Source organism: Acanthopagrus latus, chromosome 13 (genome assembly GCF_904848185.1).
Source record: "Acanthopagrus latus isolate v.2019 chromosome 13, fAcaLat1.1, whole genome shotgun sequence".
Classification (NCBI taxonomy): Eukaryota; Metazoa; Chordata; class Actinopteri; order Spariformes; family Sparidae; genus Acanthopagrus; species Acanthopagrus latus.
In genome coordinates, this window is record NC_051051.1 from 499,202 (window position 1) to 526,521 (window position 27,320).

The 27,320-nt window shown below is 43.4% G+C and overlaps 1 protein-coding gene across 3 annotated transcripts; it reads right to left on the bottom strand.

Annotated features, from left to right (window-relative positions):
• Positions 1-1,061: 1,061 nt before the first annotated feature.
• Positions 1,062-11,486, bottom strand: LOC119031408 (leukocyte cell-derived chemotaxin-2-like). 3 transcript variants are annotated; one of them, XM_037119852.1, is made up of 9 exons: positions 11,230-11,486; positions 9,905-10,301; positions 8,882-8,920; positions 7,708-7,992; positions 7,423-7,486; positions 4,873-5,163; positions 4,219-4,309; positions 3,735-3,880; positions 1,062-1,641 (listed from the first exon to the last, which is right to left on the bottom strand). In XM_037119852.1, exons 5-9 carry the CDS (start codon positions 7,466-7,468, stop codon positions 1,475-1,477), a joined length of 741 nt encoding a protein of 246 aa, XP_036975747.1. In that variant the 5' UTR covers positions 7,469-7,486; positions 7,708-7,992; positions 8,882-8,920; positions 9,905-10,301; positions 11,230-11,486; the 3' UTR covers positions 1,062-1,474. The 3 variants fall into 3 exon arrangements, with proteins under 3 accessions (XP_036975747.1, XP_036975748.1, XP_036975750.1); XM_037119855.1 differs by having other exon boundaries at positions 1,526-1,641; positions 3,793-3,880; XM_037119853.1 differs by lacking the exons at positions 9,905-10,301; positions 11,230-11,486 and having other exon boundaries at positions 8,882-8,927.
• Between the last annotated feature and the right edge of the window lie 15,834 nt (positions 11,487-27,320).

Below are 27,320 nucleotides of genomic sequence, written 5' to 3' on the forward strand. Positions count from 1 at the left end.
ATGAAACTGAGGGACATTTAATCATGCTGTAGAACCAATCGTGTAAATATCCTGTGGTAACCACAGACTCTCTGAGACAAGGCGATGAGCAAAAAGCTAACTGATTTCTTGGTTTTCGAACCACACACCATACTCTACTGGACACCTTTCTCTAACCGATGTCACTTACTGTGGGCGGAGCCTGTCAGATAAACATGGTGGAGCTTCCTCCAGCTGTCAAACTCCACATGTGTTCACATCTAACAGTGAATGTTGTCATGTTGATCTTCAGATGTCAGCTGATCAGGGTCACTTCACCACCTCTTGTTAACACATTACGTGTATCAACTTTCTTGATCACAGGATGAACATGCAGCTGTGGGGATTAAGGATCACGTGGTAATTTGCTCGTGTGTCCGTGTGTGTGAGGGTTAGTGTCCTCTTGAATGTGGACAGCAGCATGGTCAGCATGTCAACCTAAATCCACCACACGTTCCCTGTTTACAGCTGAAAGGGGAACTAGGTTAAAGGAAACAGTAGAAACGGTTCCTTTAATAATGGTGGAGAACCTAATCTTTGTTTGGAGAGAGGGACAGGGCGGGACCACGAGGCTGACTCAGACAGACTGCATCACATGACATCCTGACGTGTGCCTGGTCAGTTTCTCTGCCAGGAGATCATGGAGCTGCGGTTCAATGTGTTAACTTTGTTTGTGCTCTGTAAGTATAAAAGAAACTAATGACCAAGTTCAGATTTGACTTGACACTTTTGTTGCAGGACGGCTCCATCTTCTGGTACCTTCTGGTCATTACATCAGTGCTGTATATGTGGCAGTTCTGTCTGAGGAGGCGCAGCGTCACACAGCCGGAGCACATTCATATAAACTGACAGCTCATCAGGGAGGAAATGTCCTGGACCAGAACTGTCAAGTTTAACTTCAGAATTAAGAATATTAAACTATTTATTCTTTGAAAATTAGTGAACATATGTGACTCCCCAGTTGTCACCATACATCCAGCTGGGTTATGGGAAATATGAACCACTTACATCAAAAGCAGAAATGAGAGAAGGGATTTATTTCATCAGATCCAAATATATACCGATTATGTAATAAGCGGTTACATGAGTCCATGTTGGGAAGGGAACAACAAAGGAGAAGGAGAACAATAAGAGTCGATATCATCAGGCATATTCAGACCTCACATGGAAAATTTATACTAATCATGATACAAAAATATACAAAAGGATCATCAGTCACATAAAAGACACTTAATGTTCTTAAACTGCCGTCATTAGAGGAAAATGGTTGTTTCATAATGTGCAACAGCAGCAGGGACGTGAACATCTGCAGCTGTCACACAGACTCACAGTTCTGTTTTCTATATATTGTACGCTCAGAATCAACGTTTGGCATCTGGGATTTTATCTCCAGGGTCATCATGTCCAGAATGGTAAAAGGTGAGGGGTTGCAGGATGGATGACATATGATGCTCAGTCATATGAAAGGTGAAGGGTCGGTGCCGTCACACATTTGCAGCTCCAGGTGTGATGTGATGCCGGAGAAGCGTTCCTGCAGTGGCAGCAGGTAACCCAAGGCTTCCCCCTGAGCCACTGGCCCCATGTAACGGTAAGGACGGATGTTGAAGATCTTTACACAGTGCACTGATGACAACAAAATGCACATTCACACTATTAATCCCCTGCCTGGACATGCTGAAGGTTTTTAATGTGCAATCTCTTTTTCTGCAATAACTTGAGGATGTGGGTTATATGTTTGTAATAGCAGAAGGTGGTGCTGATGTCAGAGGGACTCAATCTGCACAACTCAGAGTATGTTGGGAGTCTAAACTAATTTATGCCTGTGGAGTCGGGTTGGTCTCATCACTTTACCTTCATGGGGTAAATTTGTGGGAATGGAATCATTTTGTTCCGAAAATAGATTTGTACATGGAGTCAAAGGTTGTAAAGGCAGTCAGTCGCTATAATACAGTGTTTTGTCTGTTACTGTTTTTTTCTTTATTTTTCCTTCTCTATAGTGTTTTTAACTTTAAAGACCTGTTACATGCACAAGAACTGATGGAAAAGGTTGACTGCAGCACCAACAGAGGACACTTAGTGAAATGGCTGAGATTTGGCCCAGATTGTTATTCATGACCAGCTCCAGTCCAGCGTTTGAAGCCATTTCTCTGGCAACAAAGGCAGATATTTAACCCAAACCATGATCTTTACCTCACTGTAAACACATGTTTTTTGTGCCTGAACCTAATCACCTCTGAAGTTTTGTCACAATATGAAATTGAAATGAAGAGATTCAACATAATCATGGTCTGTAGAAATGTACGCTGTAGGGCTGACTACGGACTGACAGCGTTAGCGCTCACCTTACCTTGGGCAAGTGCTGCTTAAAAGCTATAAATCCCTCTTAATGCACTGCATGCAATTTGCACAAATACGTATATAGCATAGCCTTGAGAAATATGATAGGGAGATAGCTGGATTATAACTACTCATTTATATTCCAAATGGATCAACAAAGTCTCAAAACCTTAAATAACAACCGTCGACCGTCTCCCTTCTCACCATCCTGTAGACGAAAACAAGCGAGCTGCCAACTCTGAAACAAACAAGCCAAAAGTAGGCTAGTCTACACCATCATTAAGTCCTAATGACGAGTGTCTCAGCATTAATGTGGGGATCATGGCGAGGTAATGTGTCCCTGTGATGTCTAATCATGTCTGTGCCTTCGCCTGAGATGAAAGGAGCTGACAGTACATATGTTCTTCTGATAATACGGTTCAATTAGGGGCCGAGGCAGAATGAGAACTAATGATGTTTACTCGTCACTCCGGTGCCTTATCAACACAGGACGCTGTCAGAGCACACACACACACACACACACACACACACACACACACACACACACACACACACTATACGCTGCAGAATAATGCGTCCTGTAACACAAACACAGAAACGCTGATGTATTGTTTTGTTCTGTAATTATGGCTCGTGGTGGGGTCATAACTCATGAGCAGCCTTTGATGGAGCCAGTGGAGTCTCAGGCCCTCTCTCCAACACCTTGACTAATCCTCTAAATCACTCCTTCTCTTCATCCCAGTTAATGCCCACACCGTAATAACCTAGCATCGCCTTTGCCCTAGCCGTGGCTCTTCACACTACGGATTACAGGAATTTAATAATGAGTGATAGCAGAAGGTTACTTTGATTTTCCATCATTTTGTCTGTGAATCTGTAAATAGAAAATGTGGCAGATAAGCCTCAACATGTTTAGCCATGAGAGCATCCGATCACTGCAAAGGGAGAAAAGTCATAAGTTGGGAAGCTGGTTGGCAACGTGCAGACAGCTGTTTTGTCATGTCTCTCCCGCAGAGAGGGCACCTACTGTCAAACATGGCAGCCCTCCAGAGTCACCAGTCTGTTTTTCTTGTTTTGTGGACAGAGAGTGTTACAGCTCCACACAGATGCTAGGCCTCATTCAGATCAAACCAGGCACTGTGAGGGTCTGTGTGGAGGACCAAATCGTCCTGAGACATTTTGTCCATCTGCCACGACTTCTGTTATAATCATCAGTCTTGTAGCACTTCAGTGGACAGATGCACTCAGAAGTATTGACCTATCATCATATCAGAGGATGGATCCTATAATTTAAACCAGTGATTTATGATCATCCTGGAGTTCTTCTCCCTATATGCACTCACTTTCAAGTGCTATATTAAAAATCGTATCCCTCTCACCATCACTGAGGAGTTTGACCCCATCATACTGATTCCCAGCGGGGTCTTTCCAACTTACTGGACCTGCCAGAGAGCCGGAGAACGGAGTGTTGATGATACCGTAGTCATCACACACCAGGTCCACTGCTTGATGTAGGTTGTTACCTCTGTAAGAGAAACCACAGAAAAGATTGGAGTTACTCAGCCATCTTAAAAGGCTTGAATTTATTAGTCATATTTTAACCATGTCTGGCCATGGATACAGAACTCTGCCAGGCCCTCCGTTCCGAGCAGTTATATATAAACGCTGGTGTCTCTTGTCTCTTCAGTATAAATCAAATGTATTGGGCTGGTAACAGTGAGCTGTGCTGTAATTTGACATGAAGACATGTAAGAAGCAACATAACAAACAGTTTCTGACAATATGCTGCATTATCAACTCATCTGCACTTGGATGCTGGAGACATATTCTCCAGGATTAATGAATCAGATGAGGAGGAAACACCTTCGGGAGTTGAAAGCTCCGCAGCCGTGTGAGTCACACGCCCTCACTCTGTTGTTGTGGTGGCCAGCACAGAGGACGCTCCAGGCTGCAGCTACAGACACACAGGCACAACATCAACCACGTTTACAGACTGCTGCATGCCTTCCAAAAGGCCGAGCATGAAAAATGTGTGCTATCATCAGCTGATGAGTCAGCTCCTGTATCATTCATGTGGAAATAAGACACATTACAGCAGAAAGACACTATTTAAATGTCATCTATTGATGTTTTTATGTCAGTGGTATGTCAGACATTGATACAGCTGCATTGTCACAATGACACATTGTCATAACTCAGACAGGAAAGAACACTAATAACTCTTTAAATCCCCATTTGGCAAATCTGTGGATGAGCTGTGGTGAGAAAATCATTTCTTCTTCCTGACTTGCTGAGTATTTTTTTTCTCCTGTGTTTGAGGATTTTTTTCATGTGTGAAATCTAGTGAGAAAAAATTCAGGAGAAAAAAATCCAGAAAAGAAAATCTCCTGAAATATTTTTTTTCCAAGAGAAAATCATTTAGATCAGACTTAGAAAATGGCTCAGCAGAGAAATCACATTGTTCTCACTTGATCCTCAGGGCTTCAGCATCTACTGTAGTGACCTGAGTCACCGTACCTGGAGTACAACACTGCCGCGTCTTCGCCCTGGAACACCTGTCTCTCAGGTATCGGCCTCGGCAGATGTACCGGTTGGGCTGGCAGATGCCTCCCAGTTCCGTGCAGCTGATGTCACTTCTTGGTTGCATCTTACTTCCTGTCTTCTTGACCTTCTTCCTGACAGTTACAGTCTTGGGTCTCCCGCTATTTGCCGTGGTGTACTTCCTCTTCACCTCCATGTTCCTGTCGCTATTCTTCAAATCTTCAGCTTCTCTCTTTTCACTTTCGGAAGCACAACTTAGCAGGCCGTCTTAAGGAGAGATGAGAGGTACTCAGAGTTAATGAGGGAGGATTATAGATGAGCACGTGGCATTCCAACTAGTTTTTTGGTTTTGATTCACATTTTTTTAGAATTAAGGTAATCTGAGATGATTTAACAACATCAGGTGGACAAAATGATAGAGAGCACCACAAACTGCAGCCTCCAAAGTGACAATAACACCTCTTTAAAACAGTTGAAAAAAGCTAATCGTTGTGTTGGTTTTGTGCAGGACTGTTGTATTAAAGATGCAACAGTTAGCCACCTATTGAATTTGTACTCCAAACAAACAGGAGGCAGCATATCAACTCCTGCTGACTGCTACTGTCTGTGATTGAATATTTTAAAGTCTTACACATTGCACCTTTAAATTAAATGAGTTCTTGAGATGTATCTGTTATCCTGCACATCTAAAGTTACTTTCCTTTCCCTTTCCTATCACCATCACAAGTAGATTTATATAGTGAGGATGATGAGGTGGAATTAACACCATCAAAAAGAAAAAAAATGTAATTACATTTTCCACAAAACGTCCTGATGCTGGAGTCAAACCTAACTGCTGATTTAAATGCTGTAATGTCATGATGAAAGCCAAGTAGCACACTTCCACATTAACAACTGATGGATGTTAATGGAAAAACTTTAACGAGGTCATGAAACCTGCTTTTGATCATGTCTGTGAAATCCTTCTGTACGACACGTGAGTCACAACATCTTCTCAACATTTAATGGTCTGAGCTCAGAGCTGAGTCACGTGAGCAGAGTCAGAGTTCAGATATTCATCGCGTGTTTTCAGTCCTACAGAATACTAATCATCCGGCCCAGACGCCACTCTTTGATCTTCATTAACTCTCTTAACCTCACAAGCACAGAGAACATTTCATTCTTGCTGGCCTGACATGGGAACACACCACATGCTGGGCTCAGTGATTGAAAGAAGCTTATCACCAGAAGGCCGTAATGACGGAGAGAGTATCGCTGGCTGTCGCATGAAATGCAATTTCTGTCAGTGTGTGAGCTCAAAAAAGAAAAAAAAGAAAAGAGGACCAGAGAAGACAACAATTTTGTGACTAAATGAAATTGTGCCTGTTGACTGAGCAATCATTGGCTGGTGTTGGGTTTTACTAGTGTTTTGCTAAATGGTTGTTTCATAATGGGGCTGTTGGACTGTTAGAACATTCACATGCACGTGATACTGAAAGAACACACTTAATGAAATTAAATGTAATGCTCGTCAAAAACTATATTTTTACACATCTAAAGCAACAGTGTGGAACTTTTATACCTTTAAATACCTTCATTCACCGGTTCTATGGTGAATATACACAGGGGACACATTAGAAGAACTTGCAGAAAGCTTGTGATGGATTCAAAGTATCATAGAGAGGTAGTGCACACCAACAGCTTTAATGAGGAGCTGATCACTGACAGCAGACTAGAAAGTGAAAGAGGAGTCGCACACTCTGGCTCCATATGCAGCTTTCTTTGAAAAGATGACGGCGGCTGGATGACATCTAATTAAAGAAAACTCTATTTGGAGGCATTAAAATATAACCTGCTGCTTGGTCAAAGAGCGCAGAGATGCAAACTCTGATGACAAGGTGGTCCGTCATAGATACACACTGATACAGTTTACTCTCAGCCACAAACGATACTGACATGCAGAATTGCAACATGCAGATGAGAGTTGTGTCTGTTGTGCAGCATGAATCACTTTTTCTCTGCAACAAGATGGCTGTCTTGTAGCTCAACAGCCCCTCAGAGTCAGAGTGCGCTGTAGGCTTTGCAGCGAGATGCAATTATGTAATGTTGCATTAAGCATTCAGTCATGCTTTAAATGTCTCATCAACTTGTGCCAACACACAGTCACTCCAGCAAGAGGCCCAAGCCCCCCAAGGTTTATGTTTACAGGAGTTTACAGTCTGCTAATAGGGCTCAGTTCATGGTAATCTCCGGGGGCAGCCACATTTTCCTACACCACTTATTGTTTCTATTATAGGAATCTTATCAGTGAACACTGGAACGTCACATCGCTGTGTGTGACTGTGAGAGTGCCTACACATGCACTGTTATGGTCCCTGTCTGTGTGTAGAAGTTAGTGCATGTGTGTGTGTTCGAGCATCAACTTGATGCAGTCATGTACATAAATACTGCAGGCATACTGTGTGTAGGGTAATGTATATGATGGTCATATGATGTTAAGATGACACATGATGACATGATACAGTTTGCATGCAGGAGGCTACTTACAGCAGACTAGCAGAGCTGCAGTGAGACAGACCCTCAACATGTTCATCAGAGGATCAGAGCAGATCTGCAGAACAATGATAGAAAACAGAAAAAGTTCTCATTTGATATCTGCATTAGGGTTGTTATACATGCTCATTCAACCCTGAGAACACAATCTGAAGCATATTCTTACACTCTGACTTTATACAGCAGCAATCATGTCTCAAGTCTCAAGCTGATAACAGAAACAAACCGAAGTCACATTTCTGACTGAACACTGCTCAGTGAAAGAAAATGAAACTTTACCTACGAATCTGTTGCAGAAGTTGTAGCGCAGCAGCTGGTGCAGTGGGTAGAAACACAAAGCGAGGACTGTTGCAGAACCTTCCTGCTGTGGAAGCTGCGGGCCCGGGCCACGGGACTTCCCCCCACTGTCAATATTGATGTTGGACTTCAGAAAACACTCCCATTTACTCGCTGGAAAAGGCTCACTTTATTGACTTTTTGTCGCTGTGCTGAAGGTTCCACAGAACCCCTGAGAAGGAGCAGCTGGTAGCTCGGCCCGGACAAACAGTAACCTTCCAGTTCCATCTGAAATGAGTTATTACCGTCTGAGCGACCTTCAGCAAACGTCCTTTCACTTTGTACAAATGTTTTATAAATCCAAAAACGTATGTTCATGTGCTGCGATGCATTATTGATTCTCCATCATAGAGTTTTACCTCCACCAGGGATGTTAATTTTTTTTTACCCATATCTGCCTGTCTGTCTGTTGGTGTGACAGCAGGGTTTCACAAAAACTACACTGCAAAATGTCTATTGTCAGATTAACAGTAACTTATTATCCAGTGGTTGCTGTTTTTTGTAGCATACTCTAAAATGCAGTACAATACTATCCTGTTAGTTTTGACTATGCTGAACTACAGTATTATACTGTCATGGAAAGGTTACTGTCATTAATTCTACGGTTGTACTACTGTAGAAACTGAAGGAAGTGGACAGTGACACATGATGCATGAAGATGTTTTTCAGTATCAGTATATCAGTGGCAGGTCTTTAAAGAATCACCAGGTGTTGTCACCATGTATTGTAATGTTCCACTTACTTAGCGGGACATTTTAACAGTTTGCTGTAATATTATATTGCAAAGCCATCTCCTAGAAATAAAGTTTATATTTGTTTTCTAAATTACATTGTGGCAGGAAATGTAATTACTGCCTGGATTATGTTCACAGGCAGGAAGTACGATGTCAACAGCTACAAAGCTGCAGCAGAGAATTACATTATCATTCATTGTGTGAGTCCAAAATGTCCACAGAGGCAATATGCAGTTTTCAAAAAGGTTGATTCTGTCACTTAAGGGTGCAGGAACTGTGCAGTAAACATGCAATAAAGCCTGCGACTCCTCTCACGGCTCCAATTACACCCTCCATACAAACCCATTAGTATGTGCAGCACAAACAGCAGGCGCAGGACTCACCACTCTGTGCCCTCACGCTGTCACATCCTGGCTTCTCCTCTTTAATGAGACAAAAGAAATCATTATTCTGCATGAGTCCAGCATCTATTATGAGACAGTTAGCTTTAAGGACACACACAATGCAAAGGAAGTCAATCAGCAGTATGAATTCTCTGCTGTCCCAGTGGGAGAGTGAAACGTAGGTGGATGAATGCTGTAAATCACGTGAATATAGGGTCTTTATTTAAGGGCCTGCTTTGTGCAGTGTGGATGTTGTGAACACCGGGGACGGCCAATGAGATTCCTTCAAGGTTACGTGGACGCTAATCCTGTTCACAGCGTGAGGAAGATTGTGTGAAGGCAATCCCTCTGAAAATAAGGAAGCTTGTCTTGATTTGCCTTTATTTCAGAGATGCTGCTTAAAATAGCTGGCAGGAGACGAACACGTCTACGCTGCCATGATCATGAAGAAGATCCATGTGTTATAGAAGAGAATTATGTTAACAGATGTTCGATGCAACTACTTTTGTTCTTCTTTTGAATTAATTACAGGAATAAAAGTGTCACCACAAATAAATGGAAGTGAAGTCCAGACGTGAAGCAGCATTTGATTTTCCGACCTTATTCAAATGTCTCTTCGTCGGTACGACCAAGTGTATCGGCTCTACTGATGTATTGTGGTGCAGATGAGGTCACTGTAGAATCTGAATGCTTTTATTCTAATTCAAAGCCGGATACTCTCTCTGAATTACAATTTACTGAGTGTAGGGGGACAGACTCAATAGTGGCCGGCGGAGAGTTGTGGCTTTTTTTCCTCCAGACGGCTTTGATAATCAAATATCTGGGCAGAGGATTACACTGATGGACCATATGGCTTGGAACTTGAAAAGGAGGGAGAGGGAATTAGGGGAGCCAAGGAGCCCAATAAAAGAGGCGAGTGTGGGAGGACAGTGAGAGATGTGAGGAGGACCGACTGAGTGAGGGACTGACACAATTCTCACACTAAAATTAGAAGCTATATTCAGGTTTGAAACGTAGGCAGACCTGCTCAGAAGGAGAGAGTGACTCTCTGGTTTATCATGTTTGACGTCACAAACACGACAGACACACTCGCAGCCGACTGGACGATGCTCCGCTCGAGATGGATGGAAAACTGTTCAGTGTTCCTAATTTCAATGTGCGTCACAGCATTGTGTCCATGTTTCCGTCACTGCTGATCAGAGCCGCGCCTGATAAACACCTGTGACTGCTGCAGTCATTTGTCCTGCCAGTGAATACCAAATGTCCCGCTTCCCTCCGAAAACAGAAGCCAGATGTTTGTGGCTTTTAATTTGGTGTGAAGGACAGTTGGGGATCGACTCCCTGGGGATGTAGTGTGATGTCACAAAGTCACAGAATGAACGGTGGGACGGCTGACGAGGCGTTTCAGGAGTGGTGTTTTCTGTGGGAGAGAGGAGCTTCTGTTAGTGAGGACCTTTACCTTTTTAATCTTTAAGAACATGCACATGTGCAAGAACATAAAAAAATTCCATTATGCAGCTCTGGTTGATCAGTGTGTTACATCCTGTCACAACGAAAGAGAAAACCAATATAAAACAAATACTTCTGCTTTTGTCATTAATATCAGTATGTTAGCATGTACTGCATGTGTGTGTATTTATAGCGTATGCATGAATACAGTGAGACATTTTTTTAATTCCATTAACTAATATCACCAATCACCATTTGTTTGTTGTTAATTTCCCTCCTTGTCTGAACAAGAGCAGGGAATAAAACTACGATGAAGAAAGAAAGCAGCCAAGCAGACGGAGAGAAGACGAGATAGAAGCAGCAGAATCTCCTGCCTGCATCACCAACACGTCTGCTCCGGCAGAAGAAAGGCCTCTGCTGGCTCGATGAGAACCCTCTGATAAACATGGCTACTTAAATAGAAACACACGCCACGTTCTTCAAACTCCTCGGAGGATAGGACTGACATTTCACTCCGGCTTCACTGTCACTTAGTTCTGGCATTTCAGCGTGAGGGATGAGAGATGCCACAAGTGTTTCCTAGCAACAGTTCGCTGCAAAAGCCTCCCCCTCCCACCTCCTCTCCTCCACACACCCCGCTTTCAACTCCCTCCTTCCCTGAGATACGAGTTGCAGCAATGCACCACTTGCCTCAGACCTGAAATACATTCTAATTCTCCTGACTCTCCCTCCTGTTCCCTTCAGCAAATCGGCAGGCAGGCCGGCATCAAATGACATTCAGGCCCCTGCCATCTGTAAAGAAAAAGCACCCAGCGAGGCTGTTCCCTGTGAAGGTTGAAGGCACTGCAGCCGAGAAGTGCTGGCAGACGGAAATCGAAGAGAATGCAGCGATATTTCACCTTTCACAGGCTGATTGGTGACTGTGCACGATCCTGACTTTTACTCTTTCATTCCTTTTTTACTGCACCTCCTTGTGCTGCTCAGGTGAAGAAAAATAAGGCTCTTTGGTCTGCTGATGACTCGGAACAGCTCGACAGCAGTCCGGCCCACTTGGCTCTATTGATTTGTCAAAATATTGGTGGATTTTAGGAAGCAGGTCTTTAACCAGCCTGAGCAGACAGACAGAGGGCCGTGGGGCCGGGGATGAACTCTGCGACACTGGCGGCAGCAGAAAGGGGGCACCACAGTCTGAATAATGTGCTCTGCTAAAAGCATTTCCATGTCTGTCAAGGGAGGGCTTTCAAAGGGCGTCAGTGGATGGACTGAAGTCTGGTCACACATCTCTGTCTCTCTCCAGGTCTGCAGGGGACAAAACAACAACATTTAGGCAGAGCATATATTCTTTAAAATATACAAATGTCAGTCCATGTCCTTCATCCCTCCAGTGAATTCCCCATGAACCTGCAGTACAAGTTAAAAGCCGACCTGAAAAACAAGCAGAGAGACTCGCTGCAAGACAGAGGACTGAATGTGACTGGAAACACAAGGCCCATCAGCACCGAAGCATCGAATCGAATTAATATAGCACAGCCATTCTGTTGCTGTAAGTGGTGCTGGCTCAGGCGTGTGTGAACTGACCAATCAGTGAGAAAGAGACAAAGGCTAAACAAAAAAAGGAGAATTTTGAGCATTAAAATAAAATTATGAACCTGAAAATGAACTTTTAAATAATCTGTATATCTTCATAAAGTTTGACAGGGAGAAATCATATTTTTCTTCTTCTTTATCTTAAAATGATTATGTTTTCTCTAATCTAATCTTTAGACCAAACTTGGTGCAGCTGTGATGTATCTTATCTTTTGTGTTCACACAGTTGGCACCATTTCACCCGTCACACCTCCTCCTCTCAGCTCACCACCTGATTCCAGATTTAATAGAGACCGTGACACAACTAATAAAGGGGTGAAAGAGAAAAAATAAGACTATTCCGTCAGAGAGGGATTAAAGTTGAAGGACCGAAGCCTTTGAATGGTGCAGGATTAGACATGACGACAGCGGTGGATGTGATAGACCAAGGCAATGAATGTCACACACATGTCACAGCCGATCGTGGTCGGATCAAAGAGCCGTTTGGTGATTGATGGAGGGAGGGAGAAATATCAAACACAGTGGCGAGGGCTGCTAAATCATGAACCTCTGGCTTTGATGAAGAAAGAGGTAGAGGTATGCAGCGAGGGACGAGGAGGAGCAGGGGAATAAATTCATTAGAAGAGAGTCCCTGCTGAAATACATGCTCGCCAGCGGAAGACAGGAGAACATCTTTTTTGGCAATTGATTCAAGAACATGCTGCTCATAATCATACATTCAAGCCATGAGAGCGCTGAATGATGTTTGGCTCTTGGTAAAGTTAAGCATTCATGTCCAGAGGGGAAATAAGAGATGGATTCCCCTCAACATCCCAGGTGTTTAATGCTGCTGGATCCACTAGCCTGTGCTGGGTGGTTCATTGATGAGTGACCAACACAGATGTCCTCATTCTAACTCCTAATATTGTTGTTGCAGGACATCAGTTAGGATAAAACATTAAGAGTAAGTTCTGGCAGTCCTATCTGGCTCCTGCCCTCATCTAAGCTACATCACATTTAAACTCTGTTCATTAACAAGTATCTAATTACACCCACATTATCTATAATTACAGTGTTTTACGTCACGCTTCCAAGATAAAACTCCTTCAATGTAGCTTTAATATGTAATTAGCCTTCCAAAGCACCTACTACACACATAATTAACGAGAAATTGATACTAATACACCTGTCTGCTAGGCAGGGAATAAAGTAGCATCTACACAGACACAAAGTAAACCCCTTCACAGAGAGGATTATTGTTTAACTTAAGGCTGATATCCTGCTGCGATAATGTCCTGCTGAACACTGAGGCGTGAGACAAACAGAGCGTCCCTGTCATGTGACGAGGGGGGAGATATGTACAACTCATGGACCAGAAGGCAAGGAAGGTAACTGTTCCGGGCTCCCAGTGAAGTGAGGGGGCTTTCACAGAATGACTGATTTGAGTCCACAGTATTGAAGTATTGACAGTTACAGCAACAATAGCCTGAAGACAAAGACACTGCTGCAATGACACAAACCTGCAGACCTGCTTCACTATGGTCCCTCACCGGCCCACTGCAGCTTTCACTCTGTTTCGGAGCAGAAACTCTAATCCTGGCATCAGAATGAGGAGCCACAGGAACAAAATGAAAGAAGTGGAGGACGAGCAGACACAGGAGTGGGTGGAGCAGTGGCCGAGCAGTTTCCTAAAGACTGAAAGCTACAAGCTTCACAAGCTGTGTTTGTCATTCACAACAATGAAGATCTACGGCACAGAGGAACGAGCTTTGTCCGGCTTTACCTGCAGTATTTGGTCTGACAATAAGAAATGATCTCCAGTCATGCAGCAGGTTTGGGTGATGTCTACCAAACTGGCATATGAATGCTTTGTGGATGAGTTTGAGTTTGGAGTTTGACCCCTCCAAGTTGCTGTATGGCAGGATGTTCTCATCAGCACACCACTTGTTTTCCCACTCCTGCTCGGCCCCACTGATGTCACAGCTCTCATATCTTGCCCGGCGACATACATCCCTTTACTCGGCTCAGAACTGTCTTTATCTCTGCATGTCCATCACCTGGCTGTGTTTAGCCTCAAATGCTTGAAATAAAGTTAGCTAGCTAGCAACACTGAGGAAGCTGAGCTTAGAAATTGGCAACGGCACAGTTAAGAAACACACTGACAGCGACTCACAGTAAAGAAACACAGCTTTGATGCTTCAAAGGGTTTGAAATCAGGATGCTGATATGGCTCAGAGATCAGTGCTGGATGACTGTCAAACATCAGCCCAACCCTGCCATGCACTGGAAGTTAACTGAATAACAGGGTGGAAAGCCAACATATCAAACATGTTCATAAAACCATTTACTTGTTTTTGTTTTTTAAATGAGAAACATTTAAATCTGCAACATTGAACTTTTCATTTGTCGATTCTGGCGGCCCCTGTGGACAAAAACAGTATAACCGTAGAATGAGGATGATGTGGTATCACATCGACAGACTCCAGAACAGCTTCTCTCCTGCTCGACTCCTCAATTCATTCTCAAGAATCCACCATAACAGTTTTTAAGACTGTAATAACAGAGAAATCTGTCTCCACTCTGGCTTCATTTGCTTGTATGGGGCATCACTACTAAAGTGAAACTCTCTCATAAACAGTAGAAGTTCCTTGTAGTATATCTAACTGATTTTTATGACTAATAATCATTAGATTCTCATATTCATATAAATAAAACCCAGATATATGTTAGATCTGTTGCCAGATATACAACTCTGAGATTTCCCCTTCCTTGTTTGAAGATCAGAAGGCCCCCATGAGATGATCCTCTTCAGACCTAAATCACCTCTGAACAGATCTAAGACAGAGAGACAGAGGCAGCGATCCATCATCGCAGGAATCCTGTGTGCACTGTCACATCTGTCTCCCACAGAAGGGATATCCGTGTCTTTGTTTGGCCAGAAGATGGCAGTAATAATCCACAAGAGGAGACCATGAGAGCAGGCAGGAGGCACGTTGCAACTGCAAGAACCTCATAGGTTAATTACATAGCACTCTCATGCCAGGGAATGTGATCATTCAAACAGTATCTAACTGGATTGAAGCACACGGAGAGATGTGGTGAGAGCGATAAGAAAAAATGTGTGTGAGAGAAGGCAGATAGAGAAAAAGAGAGAGATGGTTTGTTTTCCCTGCTAATAATCGGCACACATTAGCTCAGGTCATTACAGTTATACAGTGCTTACACACACACACACACACACACACACAGCGGCCTATTCAACCATAAATGTCAAACTACAATCTTTCACAGCGGAGGTTGAGGATTCTGTGCCTTGCTCATGGGGACAGCGGCAGTCATGGTGTGTGATACAAAACATTCTTACTGCCACCATTTTACTCAATTTAGGTAATTAAATACAAAATGAAATGAAAATAAATAGATCAATAGACACTGAAATGGGCGTAGAATTGTAAAAACTGAAGAAAGAAAGAAATAATAAGTAAATGTTTCATTCACACATTAAAAATCAAATGTGAACATTTTGAGGACTTTTTACTCTCCAGCCCTGACGGATGACGAGGACCCAGTGTGGTGCTGAGGCCCTGATGTGAGCTCTGGTGGTAATGTGGAGGGCTTTTGTTGGAAGCAGCTGGCTGCAGGCGCAGTTAACTGGGTGGAAAAGGCGCTGGTGATTAGTGGTTATCACCTATGCGGGTCAGTGAGAGAGGTGGTGCTTTGAAGGTTGCTTGGTTAGATGGCTCTAAACTGCCAGACTGAATGCGGCGCTGCCTGCCACGGGCTGCCGACGCCTCATCAGCTGCATGTGGGTGGTTGGTTTTCGTCCACGGCTGCAGCAGTCGGGGCTCATTACTTTATTTCGGCACAAACATGATCGACTGCAGTTTACATCTATTTAAACAATAAGCTTGTGAGACTCCAGATATAATTTGTCAGTGCTTTACCAGATCACAGTTAACCTGTTTAGACACAGCTGCATTTTTTAGTGTAGCTGAATGAATAACGAGGAGGTTTACTCTGAAGTTTTTGTGTTGTGAAAGAAGTGAATAAAATGGTAAAGAGGGATCAATGAAGAACTCTTAACAATTCAACCTTAGCAAAAAAAATATAAGGTTCAGGATTCAGGTCATGGCGTGAGCTTGGGCTATTTAACACCAGTTTGTTCAACGGTCTAAATTATCTTTCTGGCCTTTACTGCTCCGTCACATTACTGCCTGTTCCGTATATCCTCACCACATCATCTTAAACCATTTCACTCTCTGATGGCAGCAGCATCAATATCAAACTCTGGCCAAATCCACAGTTTTGCAGTGTCTCTATAGATGTAGGCCCGTCTGTCAGACATGTAGCACCCTTAAAAAAATAAAAAGGTAAAAACAGATCAAACAGATGAGAGTGTGTAACAGACTGACGTGAGAAAGGCAGCAGTTCTACAAGGTCAAACAGCTGTAGCTGTACTATTGGGGCAGAATAAACTCCAGACAGGCACATGGGGAACAAAAGCTTTAATGATCAGGTGATATCAAAAACAGGCAGGCCGCAAACATTAGGAAACAAGCAACAGAGAGGGAAAGAAAAAGCAACAAGAAAACACAAAACCTTTGTGCAAAACGGAATCAAACTTGTGGATCACAGACAAAACTGAACCAGGAACCCAAACCATGACAACAGTATCCATGTGCTGTCATCAAGCAGCTTTGACCATCATAACATAAGAGAACAAGATATGAAGGTGATCAAAACAAACCCCTGAAGTCTTTATCACCCAATACGAGAGTAAAAGTATTGATGACTACATTAATGTCAACATAAATACGATTTTAAGTATTGGAAACTCAGTTTCAGATAGTAAGCGATAATGCTAACTAACTACAGCTGACTGGATGTTGTTTTTTGGAAGGACACTGCTCCAAGAAAAGGTATATGAACCCTGACCCGCCTGTCGAATTCACTCAAAGCAAAAAGAGATAACATGTGACCAAAGTAACTGCTAACTACTGTCAACATGTAGCTAGCGGACTGTGAACTCGGAGCACTGGGGGAGTGTTGATATCAACCACTGACGCTAGATATCACTGCAACACTAAACATGTACGTCATGATGTCAAAAATGTTATTTCTTCACAATTTGATGATTATTTTGGTTATGCTATGATTTTTTCTACTACTATTCCTACATATCGCACCTTTAATTGGTGCATAAAATCCCCTCGCATCTCCAGTCATGAGGAAACCTGCATCTAAAGTTGTCATACAAGATGCCATGTTTGTGATATTTTGTGTACTAAATGTAAGTAAGTAAGAGAGTGAAAGAGAAAGAAAGTAATGCTAGGTGAGGAACTAGGAAGAGAGAGGGTGCTAATGGGCCCACGGTCAATAACCACAGGTGAGAAGCATGGACATTGTTAACAGTCGTCATTAGTGTCACCCCGGTCAGACACAAATCGCACAAAGAATGCACAGGGGCATCTTTCTTGCCCATTTAGCACAGAAAGCATTGACCAACACGGTGAAGAAGCTCAGTGTGTGTGAGAGTGTATCCCAATTATGCTGTCCTCCCATGGTGGCAATGTTCCTTCCTTATACCATGTAGATAAATGGTATTTAGTCAGTGCAGTCGCTGGTGGTTGGAATATGTTTCCAGGATGCTGCTGCACAGCAGGGCTGAGAAGAACCACTGTGTGCTGCACAAACATGTCAGAATTCACGGAGTGACACAAGAACACAAAATACTGTTGATTAGAAACCTGCAGCCAGACACAGTCTTTCCTCATGGGGCTGTCAAACTACAGTATTGTTCCTCCTGAGGTGCTGTATTTCAGCCATTTCTAAAATAAAAAAGAGGTCCTTAAGCTGCTAAACCTAGCATGAAATTAATTGTTTTGTTACAGCAAACAGATGAATGTGACAATAACGCTGCACATTACTTGTCTTTTCATCATGTGGCTGCGATCTGACTGACACTGAGTGAGCATGAATTAAAGTGTGAGATGTAGTTTTTATCTGTCCAGGGCTGCAGGGGATTTCCAAGGTCAAAAGAGAGGTTGAACAGTTACTGTGACGTGTGGGATCTGTTTTTATATAATGTACACAGTTTAAAGGGTAACTCCACCAATTCTACACATCACAGTGTGTCTACAGGTCTTGGGGACAACCAATGTGAAAAAAGTAGCATGAAGTCTTTTGTGGCTGAAGAGGAAGCTGCTGTAATCTTAAAATGAGTTGAATTGTGGGTAATGTAGGCTCCAGCATTGTACTCCTCCAACACTGTTGCACTCATTATGAACAGTTTAAAAGCAAATGATCAAGATTCATAACCTTTTTCATTTCAGATATCCTGGTTCCTTTTTAAAACCTGCCACCTATATTACCCACAATGCATCTTAGCCACTCAGCTTCATCACTGGAGGCAATTTATCAGATTACATGCAGCTTCCTCTGGAGCCACTAAAGTCTTTATACTACACATACTGTATGCAGCAGTACTCCCTGAGACATGTAAACACATTTTTTAGTGTAAAAATGGTGGATTATTCCTTTAATAAAGCACAAAACTCACCAGAAGTCTCATTTCAGGCATTGAGCAGAGGAAACAAAAACAGTGTAATAGACTGACTGAGCTGCACACTTTCTTCTCTCTTCCCCTGTCACACTTCTCTGCATCGAGTGTCCTGTGATGTGGCTGAGAGTTAAATAAAGTAGATAAAGGATTTAGAGTTGTTTTTGATGGATGGGGGCAGAGAAGAAGAGACAGAGAAAAAAGTTATGTGACAGGGAAGACAAGAGGATCTGAGAGACCTGAGAGAAAAGTCCAAAAAGAGAGAGACTCTCAGATGAAGTAACACAATGCGAGGAGGCAGGAGCTGTGTGTGATGTGCGGTCCGATCTCCCTCGGTTAGGACTGAACCAGCCGACGGGTCGAGAGACACGCGTCAACCGACTACACTCTGAAAAGAACTTTTACTTTACTGACTTTTCTATGTACATCTGTGGACATGTGTATATAAAGCTCAAAGATGGAACTGACTTGTGGATTATTATCAAAGGTTGGGTTCATGAAAGACCAATCATGCCCCACAGCCTCGTCCTTAAACCTGTTTAATGCTGTTTTGGGCTTTTTGAGGGCAGAGTAGCACAAAACATGGACAGAACTTAGTTTTACCATGAAGTGGTGAACAAACATTGATTTATTCATACTTCCAGCAGACACAAGACAAAACGTTAGCGTTTATTCATACATGCTCTCGTGTCCACCTGATAAAGTCACTGCGATATTCACCTGTCTTTCAGTTTTGTTTGCTCTGCAGACACTCCTGAGGGAAAGATCCGGCTCTGTAGCTGCTAAACGCTCCGATGTGTCTGCGTGCTGTTTGGTGCCGGTCAGGTAGTTCACAGCGGGTCTACAAGCCCTGCTGCTGCTGCTGCTGCTGCTGGAAACAGCTTTGACTTGATTTCAGCATAAACAATGACACTACTTGTGGGTCAGCAAAGTATTCACCTAAAGAAAAGGAAGCTGGAGATGAGTTGGAGTTGAACTGATGACTTACAGAAGGCTAAAGACAGTCTGTTGTTTAAGTTCAGACACATTTCATCCCACAGTATGTGTGTACAGAGCTCAGACACACCAGGTCAGAAGTGTCTTTATTAGTGAGAGTGGGGTGACAATGTTTTATCCAGGCCGTTCTCACTCCCAGCATGTCGGTTCCCTTTATTAATGGCGGTTTTGCAGCATGGAATAAACAGCAACAACAATTTAAAGTCCTCCTACTGACACGAAGCTTCACAAGAGAACTTTTAATGCATTTCCATTCTTACAATTAGCATCAACATTATTTAAAATAAAATCTGTTGAGCATCGGGAGCATTGGGTATACGTTGCCTATGTTGGTTGCACATTAGCTTTACCAACAGGATTAAGAGGTCAATCCCAGACTGTAGTGGAAGGTGCTCGCACTGCTCTGAATGCAAAGACAGTTACAGGAATCAGTCTCATGAACACACTTGTGCATTTGGGAGGATTAAATTCTAAGATCTGTCCCACGTGTGAAAAGCAGGGGGACACATTAAAAACAGGTCACGAGTCCATCACAGATCTTCCTGCCTTTAGCCAAATACCAGTTGAAAAAGGCTTCAGCCCCGTGGCCGTGAGAGGGATTATGATTGTGGGGAGAAAAGGATGAATGAAAGAATAAAGTGATACTGAGATATTAAAATGAAAGGATTTCCGGCCCCATAAGGCATCAAATCCTTCACGGGCATTTCACACAGGGAATAGTTGAGTTAAGAATACTCTGTTAGGATGAACACATAACACACACACACACACACACACACACACACACACACACACGCATACACAGAAACTCACACACACAATCAGGGATGCATGTGTAGGGTGTAACATCCTATCATACATTTGTGCTCTCTTGCGCAAACACTGAATCGCACACTCCTACATGCAAGCACACGCACACGCACACACACGCACACACACACACACACACACACACACACACACACACACACAGAAGCATCATATCTCTGGTGTTCACCTTGACTTAGCAGAGGGCTGCCTTCATAAATCCCTTCTTATCTCAGGTCTCAAATGCACCCAGATATATGACCGAGGAATCTGACTGAAATATGTAACACTATCAACAGCAGAGAGGGCCACACCCATCCTCACACACACACACACACACACACACACACACACACACACACACACACACACACACACACACACTGACAGAAGCCAGTGAGAAACATTGCCTGTTAGAGTTGTTAAATCAGTTGTGTTGTGATGTTAATGTTACAACAGCTTGTTATAGAATCACTGACTGACAAACACACACACACACACACACACACACACACACACACACACACACACACACACACACACACACACACACACTGACAGAAGCCAGTGAGAAACATTGCCTGTTAGAGTTGTTAAATCAGTTGTGTTGTGATGTTAATGTTACAACAGCTTGTTATAGAATCACTGACTGACAAACACACACACACACACACACACACACACACACACACACACACACACACACACACACACACACACACACACACACACACACACACCTATATTTAACACATATAGGAGTGGTAGGTGAAAATACCAACCTTGCAGTTGTGAAGCGTTGGCGCCTCTGATGAGCTGAGCTGTCTGCACCGTCCACTAACTCAGAATAACCTGCTGTCACGTCTCCAGACGACACAGCAGCTTCTCTCCTCCTCACACTGCTGGACTTGTCCACACTTCACAGTGAGAGGTTTATTTTTGTGACTTCATTAGTTATTCATTAGTTTTTATATATTTCATAAAGTTCTGAAAAAATGTTGGCAGTTAACATTAATGCAAACACGTTCACATTTGTCAGTGTCATATGTACCAAAGGGACGTTGGTCCAGTTTGAGGCTGCCTTCAATGTTTGTAACAGTGTAAAATGTAAAGTAAGTCAGAAACTCTCTCAACTCTTCCTCAGTCATATCTTATCATATACCATGTTCCTGCATATGTTAGTGTTCAGAGAGTCAGACAGGCACATCCCTTTAACTTCCTTTCCCCTGAAGGCTGTATGAACAGCTCTGTACACCCAGAGGACTAGATGGAATGGAGGCAGGTGTGTGAGTGGAACAAGGTTGGTTAAAACACCTGGGGACCAGAACGTGTCAGCACTTGGAGAGCAAACTGGCTCAGTGCTGATGCAGGTCCTGCTCAGTATCTTACACGAAAGAGTAATCGTCCGGGGAAAAGAGGAAGAGACAGAGACTGGAGGAGGACTGAGAAGAAGGTTGGAAAGTATGAAAAATGAAGCGATCCAGAAGGAGATGACAGAGAAACCTGTGATTTTCAGACTTTTAAGGAGGCAAGAGTGTCGACTTTTCGATTGGAAAGTCAATGCAGGACTTAGATTTTAAGTTCCAAGGGCAGGGAGAGAGGGAATTGGAGTTGGCAAAAAGAAAGAGGTGAGAGTCGGATGTGCACAGAGGGCATGCAAGGAGAGCCATTTCAGTGCGTCACAGCACAGAGGGACAAGAGTCGGAGGAAAGTAGGGAGAACATGGAGGTTGGAGCCCTGGCATCCAGAGGGACAAGCCACCTGCAGAGTAAAGCCACTGGGCATTGACACTGCCCCGTCCATGATTAATAGGCCTGTCGCTTATGACAAATGTAGCAGTGTGTACGTGACCTACTTCAAGACAGCGGAATAGCAACATTACTCCTTCTCCTGCTCCGCATTTCCTGCCTCTTTCTCCCAATGTGAAAGGAGGACCACCTTCTCCTTCTGTACACACCTCCGTCTCCTGCCTTCACGGTGTTGGGAGTTGTGCCGGTGTTTATCTGGGGCTGTAAAGGTCCTCTGTGCTGACAAAGCAAGGTTAATGCAACAGGTAAGCATGTGCAGACATTGTGTACGTCTTTAAAGCAACCTTATGTAACTTTTTAGCTTAAAATAACAGCTTCAGAATCATGCTGACAGTACAGTGTCTTGCAGTCGTCTCTGTGACTCCACCTCAAGGCCTTCGGGGCATTTTAGCCTTAAGTTGACAGGATTGTCCTGCAGCATAGGGCCACAGGTGGGAGGTGAACCTGGTAGCTGCTGAGGAATCACGCTTGAGAACATGAGCCGCCGCTGCTCCGACACGTTTATATAACAACTTACAACACAGTAAGCTGAGACCTCTCAGCCCACACAGAGTTCTAGTTTGCCTGGTTACAAATCCATTGTGCTCCAACGGTTGTAATCAATGGCATTATTGATTATTGGCATTATACTTGACAATATTTTGGAGGTCAGTATCGTACTTTTTACTCACTATGTTTATTTGATTGCTCAACACTTTTAAACTGAAAAAACTCAGATTCTGATTTTTATCAGAAAAATGCTGAATATTGGAGTATTGTACAGTACATACGTGAAGATTACATTTAATATATTTAATAATATTTCATGTATGAATGCTGCATGTCCAACCCTGTATTACTCTCATTACTGTAAATACATTTGGGTAACAGGTCACTGTGGGACTGAAGGCCTCAGGTGAGCTTCTCAGACGTAGCAGGTTTTCTGTGAGTTATAATCAGGGCCCTCGTCCCAGGAGCTGAAACGATATGCGGTGGTTCTGCATCTACAGTATATCCAGTCATGATTCCTCCCTCAGGGTCTGACAGCCTGCATGGAACAAAATCTTCTCAGCACATCAGCACACACAATATGGGATGTTCTAACCTGCTGGTACTCTATCTAGTTCAAGTAACTGGGAGGCAGATGTGCAGTGTTTATTGTTACAAGGATTTATATTAACACTAGATTCATTTGGATTTCTGTCTTTTCCCTTTTGCATGCATTTAGGAAAGTGGAGGCAGACAGACGACAGCCTGCTCTGTTTAAAGTTGTACAGTTTGACAGTTTGTGTACGTTGGTGAACTCAGCAGCCTCAGTGGAGCGAGCTGCTCGACAGGCCGGCACCTCACATGTATTCCTGGAAACAGCAGAGAAACAACTGGAGCGGTGAAAATGAGGGGACACTGAATGAGTGAACAGACATTTCATAGTTAACTTGTTGCGATAGACCTCTGCTTCCTCCGGCCTCTCCAGGCACTGCTACATCAGAGGTTAGCTGTATGCAGATCGTCCTCCCTCACCTGAACGGCCGACTGCAGCAGAAGCACTTCATGAGGCTTTTTATCCTGTGACCTCTCCGTTCAGAGACGCCAGATGAGCTGACCTCAAATCCTTGCCAACAGAATGAAGGGGGTCAGATCTTGTGTCAGGCACTAAAGACACAATGTGAGTGCAATTCCATCTGAAATAATTCAGTGTGAGGTCGTCAAATACATCAAATGATGTGTTGAGTGCTGCATTTTGTTCCTTCTACAGGGAACTGTAAGGTAGCACCAGAATATCTCCTCGGGTGAGACGTCCTGCTGTAGAAAGCTTTCATTTGGAATCTGCTAACGCACTGAAGGGATTAGTTAGTGTATAACATTCAATAGGTCATCTGAGCAGGTGCAGTCTGTAATAACAGTTTCCAAGGAACAACTTTGGAAATTAGTTTCATAATTTTAAAGCTTCTGTTGGTAAGTTGATTTTTGAGTCTTATTACTTGTCAGATACTGACCATCCAACCAACCATTGAAACAAACAAACAAGAAACCAAGAAAGAAAGTCGAACAGACAGACGGAGACACATAACCTCCTTGGTGGAGGTAATACAACTTTCAGCTCAGAGTCTTTCGTCACAGGTGAGTTTGTGAAGATGCTGTTGCAACTGTGACAGGAAGTGAGGCGAGTTTAAAAGCTTTGAGTGGGTAAAGCATTTCTATGTGTTTTCAGTGAACACACATACTTTTCATTGGTTATAATACAACCCTGTGGTGCTCGTGGGTCATCAGGCTTTCTGTGAATCCTGTCCTGGCAGAATAGGACCGAAGTAATTCTGCAGTTCACCAGCATGTGGCTCCAATTAAGCTTCTAATTCCAAAGAACAAAGAAAAGCAATGAAGAGACAAAGTGTGATGGTGGCTCATATGAAGGTGAGTCCAGCTGCTGTTCACTCACAGAGACATGTGATGACCTCACTTCACACCTTTCAGTGATCCTGGCATAGACAGACCAGAAGGACACAGCAGAGGACAAGAAGAGAAGCTACAACACATTTCTGTTTTTTGTAGCTTCTGAAATTATGGGCTGTCAGAGAAAATGGATGTTTGGTTGGATGATTGTAACTTTTACCCAGGAAAGGTCAGCTGGACAGTCTTGCTCTTTTTCCAGTAACACCCTGCGTCACACTCATCATATTCCGTGTGAGTGAATATGCCACAGATGCTCATCAGTCAAACCAAGTCGGAGTCTGAGTCCCACGAACATGTTGAAGGCTGGCAGCTGTCAGCGAGGCAGCCTGTCTGTCTGTCAGCAATCTCACTGTCTGCGTTCAACACTGATCTAATTTTGTCCTTTTCATATGTGCATGTGTGTGTCTTTGTGTTGATGCCTGCACACACACCCTTACACCTGACCCTTTCAAGTGTGTCTCCTCATGTTGCATCATGCGTGAATGTTTTCTCTGTGGATACAAATGTGCGTCCTCGTGTTGTGTTTCCGACCTTCTGCGTGACTCGGTGCTCCTCGAGGTGTTTGGGAGCTCTTCTGGAGGAGTGTGTGCAGCGGTGGAGAGGAGGTGGGCACTCATGTCACCGCCTTCACCAGACAGCGGGCCAGATCAGAGGCAAAACACCGGAGAGACACGGAACCCTCGCCTGGACTCGCTCACTGGAGGCTGCCAGGAGCATGACAAGTCCATTCACACATCCTGGAACGGACAAGAGAGAACAGTACACACACACACACACACACACACTCAGGTCTGCACTGGTATACAGACATCCAAAGAGACATAAGCCAAAGTCGGGCACAGGCTTTAAAAATAGACAAACACTTGAATTTTATTGACTTCATTCCTTCTTCCGCTCCACTGGGGATGAGCAGACATGTTAAGTCTCCACCGCAGGAACAACAGGAACTTTGGGCCGGGGTCTGCAGTGCTGAACATTTCTGATGATGAATGGATTTTTATCATATAGGCAACTCATGTTTCAGCAACAAGCTCACAACTCTCCTGTGTCTCCACACCTCCAGCAGGTGTTTCCTCTGGTTTGGACCTCGGCTCTCAGGCAGGCTTGTTGGAAACAGCCCAAGTGGAAGATGACACTTGACACACGAGGCAAAGATAAGGAGATAAAGAACATGCAGAACTCAATTCTCCACTTTAAGTGTGCTTTTCTTCTGAGGATGCCGTCCGTCATGTGTGGAATGAGTGGAACCTACTACAATAAACAAAAAGAACTAACACACATGGACGTTCACAGAATTATAGACACCAACTCCAAGGGCGGTCACCGTCTGTAAATGGGTCACATTCACACATACCGCACACATTGATCGATTTGACTGTGAACGCTGGGGACATGTCATCATGGCTGTACCACTGAGATGACTTTCATCACTTGCTGAGGACGCCGAGCGAGGGGATTTGTCACCTCTCACTTTCGCAGTCTTCCAGGTTTCTTGTTCTTCAGTCAGTCACACCTCCAGCTCAACATCTCGTTCTCTTAATGTCTTTTTCTTTTTCATTTTCCCTCCTCTAAATACTGTCTTACATCGCTTTACTCACTTCAGCTTTTCTTTTCCTGTTCTTTTGTCTCAACATATGTTTTTAGTCTAGACACCTTAATGTCCGGCCCGTTACTATGCAGTCTAAATCTTACACAAGGAAAAAATAAGAACTTGTTGTGCAATTTTATCTTTAAATCAAATTTGAATCTAATTAAAAGTTCACTGTGGCTTGTACCTGTAAACTGTGCGCTCATGTTCTCTCTTTCACTTTATGTGATTTTTACATAGTGTAAAGAAGGTCATATTGAAAACAAGACCAAACGTGTAATAATTAACCACTATTATCCTTCAGCATCCTCTGTAACATCACACAACATCACAGCTGAGCCCAGTCTGAGCAGCAGCACACTCCTGAAGTTAAGGTGTGTGTGGACGTCTGTTTGTGATTTTTTGTCACATCTCTGGAGTGTGAGGGAGTCTGAAAGCCTTAACCAGCAAAGGAGGACTGATAACATGATTGAGAGTCCAATATCTCACCACTTCTCTCAAATGAAGCGCATTCAGACAAAAACACCATAAACTTCTCCTCCAGTGAAAGAAAAATGCTCCTGTGTGGACGGGTATTGCCGATGTCACACACAGCCATTTTCTTTTACAGATGGAGGACCAGCGACCTGAAGACAAACTCCATCTTTGTCTCTCTGTATCTGCCGTATCACATCATCTCTCTCCCTGCAGATCCTTCAGTCTTACATCACAGTGAACATCGTCCAGAGCGGACAGGAGAAGCCGTCATGATGCTGATGGCAAACAATGCAGTGGATTTCAGACAGACTGTTAGCACTGAGTGTTTGCTTTAACATATGAGCTGTTTGATAAAGTTAATAAAGCTTTATTCATTTATTTTTTGCAGTTAACAGTTTGAAAGCAATGTAGCTAACATTGTGGTAACATTGTGTAAAGAAAGTCTTCCTGACAGACGTTCCACATTAGCCCTGAAAGATCAGATGTTACCGAGAATAAAACCAAAATAAAACCCAAATTTGGGAACATTTGCTCATTACACAGCTGCAGAACTGCACCACAGTGGCTCATTCCAACTCATTACGCATTACTTAACAACTGCAGTGTACCATTCAATAACTGCTGCAGTATGTGAGGGCCATGGACTAAAGGGGGATATTACAAAAACAGTTTGAGAGCTTGGCAGCTTTTATTCATGAATTCTATTGAATTTAATGGAAAACCGTTGTCAGATTTGCTCTGAGGTACCGGAGAGTTTCA

What these genes read in the sequence shown, in the direction of transcription:
- LOC119031408 (XM_037119852.1), bottom strand. Translation starts at nt 7,468, where the DNA reads ATGAACATGTTGAGGGTCTGTCTCACTGCAGCTCTGCTAGTCTGCT. An exon ending in GGAGCTTTCAACTCCCGAAG is followed by an intron (nt 3,881 to 4,218) that starts GTGTTTCCTCCT and finishes TTTCTCTTACAG; the next exon opens with AGGTAACAACCTACATCAAG. An exon ending in GGTCAAACTCCTCAGTGATG is followed by an intron (nt 1,642 to 3,734) that starts GTGAGAGGGATA and finishes TGTTGTCATCAG; the next exon opens with TGCACTGTGTAAAGATCTTC.